This window comes from Lipotes vexillifer, unplaced genomic scaffold, assembly GCF_000442215.2.
Source record: "Lipotes vexillifer unplaced genomic scaffold, Lipotes_vexillifer_v1.1 scaffold189, whole genome shotgun sequence".
Classification (NCBI taxonomy): domain Eukaryota; kingdom Metazoa; phylum Chordata; class Mammalia; order Artiodactyla; family Lipotidae; genus Lipotes; species Lipotes vexillifer.
This window is the reverse complement of record NW_006785816.1, coordinates 743,429-751,834: the sequence shown is the minus strand read 5'-3', so window position 1 is coordinate 751,834 and position 8,406 is coordinate 743,429. Positions and strand designations below refer to the sequence as shown.

General features: G+C 48.1%; 1 protein-coding gene across 1 annotated transcript in view; it reads left to right on the top strand.

Moving 5' to 3' along the window:
• ILDR2 (immunoglobulin like domain containing receptor 2) overlaps positions 1–1,681 on the top strand; it is a 52,611-nt gene extending 50,930 nt beyond the window's left edge. Inside the window, 2 exon segments of the mRNA XM_007458140.1 lie at positions 1–367; positions 1,646–1,681. The exon segment at positions 1–367 is cut by the window's left edge and continues 18 nt beyond it. Coding sequence (XP_007458202.1) covers positions 1–367; positions 1,646–1,681 — 403 coding nt within the window.
• Positions 1,682–8,406: the final 6,725 nt, after the last annotated feature.

The window sequence follows — 8,406 nt, the reverse complement described above, 5'->3', positions numbered from 1 at the left end:
AGACGCCGCACCCCTGCCCCGCCTGGTGAGCCGCACGCCGGGCGCCGCGCCCAAGTACGACCACTCGTTCCGGGGCGCCGGGGTGGAGCGGCAGGCGCTGCCCGAGGGCGTCAGCCGCGGCGGCAGCCTCGAGACGCCGTCCAAGCTGAGCGCGCAGCTCGGCCCGCGCAGCGCCTCCTACTACGCCTGGTCGCCGCCGTCCACCTACAAGGAGGGAACGCCGCAGGACGAAGAGGAGGACGCGCCCGACGACGCGCTGCCTCCCTACAGCGAGCGCGAGCTCAGCCGGGGCCCGTCCTACCGCGGCCGTGACCTGCCCTACCACAGCAACTCGGAGAAGAGGAGGAAGGAACCCGCCAAGAAGACGGTGAGGCCCAGGCAGCCTCCACGGGGTCTGGGCGGGGAGCCAGTGGGCATGATCGCTGTCCAGGAGCCTCGGGGCTGGGGAGGAGGGAGAGCTGAGAAGGAGGGCCCTGCCCCAGACGCCGAGTGGGGCCCAGGTGGAGGGAGCGGGGCCTCCTGCTTGGGGAACGCAGGTGGCAGGCTGGTTTGTCCCCCGCTTCCCTCTATCCAGGACCAGGTGAAGTGAGTGAGTGTTGGCCCCTGGAGCATTGAAAAAAGGCAGAAGTGGCAGGTGCGTAGGTGTAGAGTATTCGAGAGCATTAATGATGAGCTTTAAGAAGCATTTAGCATCAGGGTTTCGAGGGGTCATTACTACCACAGGCCTTTAGGTGGGCTTCTGAGGTCTGCGTGCAGACGATCTGTGCTCTGTGCATGCTTATATGTGCCTTCCTCTCCATCCCTTATATCCCCTTTAGGCTGAGGGTTTGTAACTTGCATCAAATGCCCCAAAGAGTCCACATTCCCGAGGTTAGCAGCCATCGGTGTTCATGAAGGACAGCTCACTTTTTTTCCTTTGATGTTTTATTGAGTGTAAACTATCCTATGCCCAGTATATGTGAAGGAAGTCTTTCAGTCCCTGCCCAGCTAATTGTCTCTTCTGTAAGTGGCCTTATTTAGACTTTGTTTTCTTTCTAAACGCCAAGAGCAGCCTGTTCCATCCCTCAGCCCCCAAATGTGACCTCAGAGGTTGTTGGGGGACAATCACAGATGTGGGTTCCCAAGGTGCCTTTGTACTCCAGAGGCCACTCTCCAAGCCCGGATGCTTCTGCCCCCTCCTCAGTTACCCCCCCTCTCCCGCCATTTTGTTTTTCATGATTCCAAGCTGCACATTTTCTTTAGTGTGTAGCGTGGGGAGAGAACACGAACAGAAAAAGGTTCTGGCATGATTATTAACTCCTCCAAAACAAAAACTGTGATGACCAAAGTACTGTGAGTAGGGAAGGAACTTTCAGGTGATATCAGGTTTATGGTACACCATCTGCACTACCTGTTGTGGAACGGTAAACATTGCAGTTATCCTTAAAGGGGTGAGAAGTTATTCTGTGGCCGTGGGACTAAGTTTCATGAGATGTATGTTGGCTTCAGCACCAGTTAAGGCTTAGGGACAGTAGTCACAAGCCTAATGAAATGCTCTAAAAGTCAGGGTGTGCCAGGCTCTGAACAGGTGTGGACTCTGCGCAGGGAACCATCTGTTGTGTTGGGTTGGGTTTCTTTAATCAGGCTCTTCCTGCTCTTCCCCCAGAGTGACTTTCCAACCAGGATGTCCCTTGTGGTCTGATGTTTGTTTTCAAGACAACTCTCTGGATGACTAGAAATCAGAAACAGAAAACGAGAACAAGAAGCAGCAAATCCAAGAAGCAGCAGGCCCGGGACCTTCTCTGGCCACCACCTTGGAAGATTTGCTGATCTTTGCTTTGGCAAGGGATGGGGGGCAGCCTTTAAGGGAGGCTGATTGCAAACCTCAGTGCCCGTCTAACTAGTTTGAGAAACTTATCAAGAAAACAACTACGTGTGAGCACATCCCCACACATGGAGTTTCTCACCCACAGAGTTCATCCTGCCCAATCTCCATCCTTAGCCAAACCAGGATTCCTTTTCCAATTCTGAAAGGGAGTTAGCTCTGGACTGCTAACTTCCAGATAATGCCTATGCCTACAGTCTGCTTTTCTATACCTCCTGTGCTGTGCTTAGAGACAGAATTGATTACTACTATTAGAAGGAATTCACTGACAGCGGAAGATAGCTTCAGACAAAATATACCTTTTAGCCCCATTACCTCCCAGTCACTAGTCAATGACTGTTGTTACACTGAAATCAGGCCCGTGGTGAGCTCAGTGACAGTGACCTGTGGGACAATCACAGAAATGGCTTCAGTGTACTGTTCTGAATGACAGTTCTTGAGTGGCTGGAACAAAGCAAGAGCTGTCGAAGTGGTATTTCTTCTTCTATCCTGAGAACATAAACTGCTTTTTCTCTTTTGGCACAGCGACGTCTGAGTCTTGGACATCAAGGGCTCTGCCTGTCCTCCCCTCTCCTGGACTCTCCACAGGTTTTGGTGCCACACACAGAGCCCTGCCTCCCTCTGCACTCTGATTAGGTTGTCATCAGGTGCCTTTTGATAAATGATTAAAATATACACATGAGGGCTTCCCTGGTGGCGCAGTGGTTGAGAGTCCGCCTGCCGATGCAGGGGACACGGGTTCGTGCCCCGGTCCGGGAAGATCCCACATGCCGCGGAGCGGCTGGGCCCGTGAGCCATGGCCGCTGAGCCTGCGCGTCCGGAGCCTGTGCTCCGCAGCGGGAGAGGCCACAGCAGTGAGAGGCCTGCGTACTGCAAAATAAATAAATTAATTAAATAAAATAAATAAATAAAATAATAACGTATACACATGAAAGAGAAGAGGGAGAAAAAGGAGAAGACAGTAATGCAAAATAGAGAAGAATGAGAAGAAATCTAAGAAGAAAAGAATATATTGTCTCATTATAATTTGAATATGGGCCATTTCCCCCACAGACTCCCCTGTATCTTCTGTGTGTTTTATACTTCGTTTACCATGAGTTGTTCCTGCCATCCCAGCTTCGTCATTCCAGGACACCTGAGTGTGGGACAGGCATCCCTGGGCCTCACCAGGCTGCCACTCTCGATGCTCTTGGGAGATGAGAGATATTATCCTTCCTTTCTCAGGAAGGAACACTTCCTACTCCCACCCTTGCCTAAATGATAGATTTTGCCTAAATCCCAAAGCTAGATCTCTCTGGATTTTGTAATTTGTACAGATTGTGAAAAATGGCCACTCTTCCCTTCTCATCAAGAGGTGCAGTCTGTTTCTCAACCCCTTGAATCTGGGACTGGCCATGTGATTTGATTTGGCCAGTGGCCCAATAACAGATGTGACACAAGCAGAGACTTGACAAGTTCTTGTGCATGGGGCTTGTCCTCTCTTGCTGCTCTTGGGAAACTTGCAGCCACCACCAGGTGAATGAGCCTGGGCTAGCGTGCCACATGATGAGAGAAAGGGGCCCAGTTACCGCCATCACCCTAACTGGCAGCCTGTCAACTCTCAACTGATTGCAAACACATGAGGAAGCCCAGCCAAGACCAACAGAAGAACTGCCTACCTGAGCCCAGCCCAAATTGCTGATTCCTACTCAAGGCATGAGAAGTTGGTGCACTCTTTAAATGTTCATTTCTGTTCAAGGGAAACCTGGCATTTTCTTCTTGTCTGAATGTTTAGCCCTAAAACCCTGACTCCATCTAACCTTAGGTATCTCTCAGTCTCCACTTTCTTTGACAGACCTTTGTCAAAGCTTCTCATCCCACACTGTTACGGTGGGATACATGGTTGGGTCAGATCACTGGAGGACGATGATGCTTGGCGCTATCCCTCTGCTCCCAGCAGCGGTCCATCCTCTATCTATGGATCCATGGACAACCTCTGAAAAAGGCCCCTTCTTCAGCATCTCCTTGGTCTCTCGAGAACTGTCTGACTGGAGCTAGGCCCTTTTCTCAGAGTACCATTCCTCTGGTATCCATTTAATTCATGGCATTTCCAAACCAGTCCTATGTGTGCAATGAAATAAAGAAGTGGCTAGGTGAGGGTCAGAAGGATGAGTTGTTATCATTGCCTGGGGGAGAACTGGCCTGCCAAAGGACTTCACAGTGGCCTTGGCCTGTGTGAGTGGAACCAGGAGAACAGTTCAGCCCAGTGCTGGCACTTCCAAGGGCTGGAAGACACAAGCCATAACCCTGGTGCTGAGCTTTAGACTTGCTGGTGTCCCTGGCCTCTGAAAGCCTTAGCTCTAGTCTGTCTTTTTGGGCCCCGATTCCAATGGAAAAGATGATTAAAACATCGTTTCTTAGTCACCAGCTTTGGATTTCAACTTGCTCAGGCAATTTTAGAGAATCTTGGGTAGCTTCAGTAGCTACTATCTCATTATACTGAGCACTGTGTCAGGCTATTCACCACCAAAGAGCCCCATAGCACCAGCTGCAGAGACCGAAAATACTGCTTTTATTAGTCAGGGGCATGTATGATTTTGGTGAAGGTTGAAGGGAGCCATGGGAAAGAATTATTAAAATTGGAAACCTGCAGTCCCCAAACAACAGAACTACAGACAGACAATAAAAAATACAAAGATGATAACAGGTTACTGAAATAACCTGGGGAGATGGGACCAGGTTGTCCTCTGAAGGGCTGCATAAATCACTCAGACCTCCAGGCCTCCAGTCGAGAGAGAAAACAGTCATTTCTGGGTATGTGGACAGGAGATAAGGTTGACTGGACAAGTAAAGGCAAAGCTGGCCATCCTCGGCACCCCAGCTTTTCTCAACACATCCTTCTGTTTCTTCTCCCCTAAATAGTCTGTCCTGCATAGGAAGCGCTTATACATGAGAGCTTCCTTCCTAGGTGTTATTGGGGGTACAAGATAACACTTGTGTAAGACTTGGTCTCCGTCCATGGGGACCCTGCCATTGAATAGGGGGAATAAGACATGCCCAAGAAAGAACTGAGAGATTTTATGCATATAATATGAAATATTGCTATGGATAAATTACAACAAACCCAGAGAATTAAAGGTTTTTGATTTAAATGGGTGTATTTTGATACTTGTGTTGTGTGTGTTTGTCCATCCATACTATTTAAAGATATGCTCAGTGATCTGAAAAGCCAGTATTAAAAAGTCTGAGCTGAAAGAGGTGAGTTAGGATGGGGAGGGTTGAAAAGCAGAGGCCCCAGTGGGGTGACGCGTGAGAGTGTTTGCCTGTGAGTCACAGCTGAGTCAGGGACGTGTTGGATGAGGGGGCATGGATGCAGGTGGCAGGTAGATGAACTTCTCTAGGCCGTGCAGAGACTTATGAGGAAGCTGGGGACATTTGCTGGACCTAGTGCTCATGGGGGAGCTCTCCAGGGGTTCAGTTCTGCAGCCATGAGTGTTGCTGTCCACCTCCACTAATGCAGAGAATGTCTTGCAGACATATCGGCCTCATCTCCGTTCTCTGCACCTGGCACGGGACTGTGCAAACTGGGCATGAGAAGTGGTTGCCACTCTAGCCCACGGCTCTCCACACTGAAAAGACCTAGCCACATCTGTAAATATTTCTAAATAGTCTGAAAGACTTCCTATAGGTAATCTGATGAGACCTTAGGCAGCCTTTGAGAGAGGCTAAGGTCACAGATAGTGTTGTAACTCACCCCCTCTTTTCTTTATAGATGGAGAAATAAGCCATCGCTGCCATTAGTGAAGTCAGAACCCTAATTGGATCTTTTCTGTTGGATCAGTGTTTCCCCAGATTGCCTAGCCATATGAATTACTTGATTGCTGTTGAAAATGTATTGTTGGGCCCTGCCTGGGAGATTGACTGGGTGGGTCTGGGGCTTGGATTTGTACTTTTTTTTTTTTTTTTGTTTCCCGCCATAGTTGTTCAGGGATTGACCTTGGGGGAGAAAGCCAACAGTCTTGCTGGTTCAACATTTTAGTGGGAACCTGGACCTTGGAAGCTATCTTAAAAAGGAATGTTGCACCATAGTTTTTAAATTAAAGTTTTAATTTTGACATGATTATATATTCACATGTAGTTGTTAAGAAATAATACAGAGAGATCCCAAGGACCCTTTGTCCAGTTTCCCCTTATGGTAACATCTTGCAAACTACAGGACAGTATCACAACTAGGAAATTGTTATTGATACAGTTGAGATCATTACACTAAAGATATTTCCATCACTACAAAAATCCCTCAAATTGCCGTATTATAGCTATACCTAGTTCCTAGCCATCTCCACCCCCCTCCTTAACTCCTGGTAACTACTAATCTTTTCTTCATTTCTATAATTTTGTAATTTTAAGAATGTTAAATAAGTGGAATCATATAGAATGTAACTTTTTAAGATTGGCCTTTTTTTCACTCATAATTCTTTGGAGACTCATACAGATTGTCACGTGTATCAGTAGTTCATTCCCTTTTATTTTTGCGGTACGCAGGCCTCTCACCGTTGTGGCCTCTCCCATCGCGGAGCACAGGCTCCGGACGCACAGGCCCAGCGGCCATGGCTCACGGGTCCAGCCGCTCCGCGGCATGTGGTATCTTCCTGGACTGGGGCACGAACCCGTGTCCCCTGCATCGGCAGGCGGACTCTCAACCACTGCGCCACCAGGGAAGCCCAGATTTGTACTTTTAACACGTATTTCAGGAGAGTCCTATGATCACCTGTATTTGCAAAATCTTACACTAGATCATACCTCACCATGTGCCCCAAAACACTTGGTCGTGAGGCTCCCTCAGGCTTCGAAATTTTTTCTTCAAATGTCCTGGTGAGGTCGCTCGTTCTCCCTTGGGGCTGGCAGTAGCGAACCCCCCAGCAGTCTGGCTACGATGGTGGTGACTGGCTCGCCGGGGTCCAGGGGTAGGAGAACGGTGTGAGGCAGAGAGAAAGGAGGGCTAGGAACACGCCCCAGAAGGCTGTTCCAGTTGCTGCCAGTCCTAGAATAGAGATCCTGTCGTGACAATCTCAGATCTGAGAACAAGAATTACAGGTAGTTTTCTCATTCCCTTGATGTCATTCTGAGCAAAACTTAGATCATGAATAGAAAGAGAAGAGACCATTGGGGAACTGGCAAAAATGAATCACTTTTGGAAGCATTCAAATCTTCAGCCTGGCTGGACAACACCTACCTCCGCCTTTAGACCCACAGTGGGATGGGCAAGAATCTACGTTATATATCCTTCCAACATCAGATTTAAATGCTGCCACAATCTTACAGGGGCTTGAAATTGATTTATAAGATGTACAGATCCAGATTCACCAAAATAGGGGCCAGGTACTTAAAGAAAAAAGTGCCTAGTTTTTTCCCGCCAGTATCCTTCCTCTCTTCACCTGGGAAGCCGCTCCGTGAAGCTCCAAGTAGGGGGCTTTTAACAACAGAGAGGAGCAAGGATAGCGTGGAGCTGCTTTAAGAAGCAGCCTGAGCTTTAGCACTGCCTGAGGGTAGTAAGAATAAAGTTTGTATTATTTTTCTGGTGTATCACTGTTTACAGACCACTTTCACATGCATTATCGCATTTGGCCCTCACAGTGACCCCTGTGGTAGAGGCAGGGTGGATGTGGTGGTCCCATCAGACAACGTAAAACTGAGGCTGAAAAAGGCTAAGTGATTTGCCTATAGTCAAGTAAGTTTTAAAATCATAGAGCCAGGCCTTCTGACCATCTGTCAAGGGTTCTTTCCAATTCCTATAATACCCGTGGAGTGGAATCAGCCCAGCATCTGGGCAGAAGAGTCCTGGTGCAATGCTCACTCATGGCATCACCAGGGTGAAGCTATGGAGACAGGCACTGTGGCTGCTTCATCCTCCTAAGCACTGGTCCCCAAATACTGCTCTAAGAGGGAGTCAGCTGTACTCAAGGAGACTTTCATTTTCATTAGCCATGCTGGAGGTAAAAAGGCTTTGATAAAAATGTGCTTCAGATTTTAGAGTCCTCCCTGAAGAGGAACTTCTGAGCCAAACTACAAATTCATCTAGACTCAGAATTCCGGGGCTTGGGGGGGACCTGCCTGGAATGAACTATCTGGCATCTTCACTGCATTTGAGGATTTTAGGTAGAACTAACAGGGGCCAGATATAGAGGTAGCCAATACAGCAGTTTAGTTCATAGTTATGTTAGGGTTTCTTGGTGAGGCTGGATACAAGTCCATGTCTTCTGGCTCATTTCTTCTAGGGAGGCTAGAAGAGATACAAACTTGCCTCTTACCTTGGCTTTCAGAAAAGCCACTCTATTAACAAAGGTATTGGGCACTATTCAATGAGAATTTTCCTTGTGGGAATAAAGGAAAAGGGAGTAGAAGGAACAACAGGACAAAGAAAGGTCAGAAAGCTGCTTCATGAGAGTCACCTGCCCAGTTATTTTTGTGGCACCAAAACTGAAATATTTGTATCACTGTTGCCCGTGACTTTTCTTCATCGTCAAACATACAAAGTGAATTTGTAACGTTTAAACTAAAGAAAG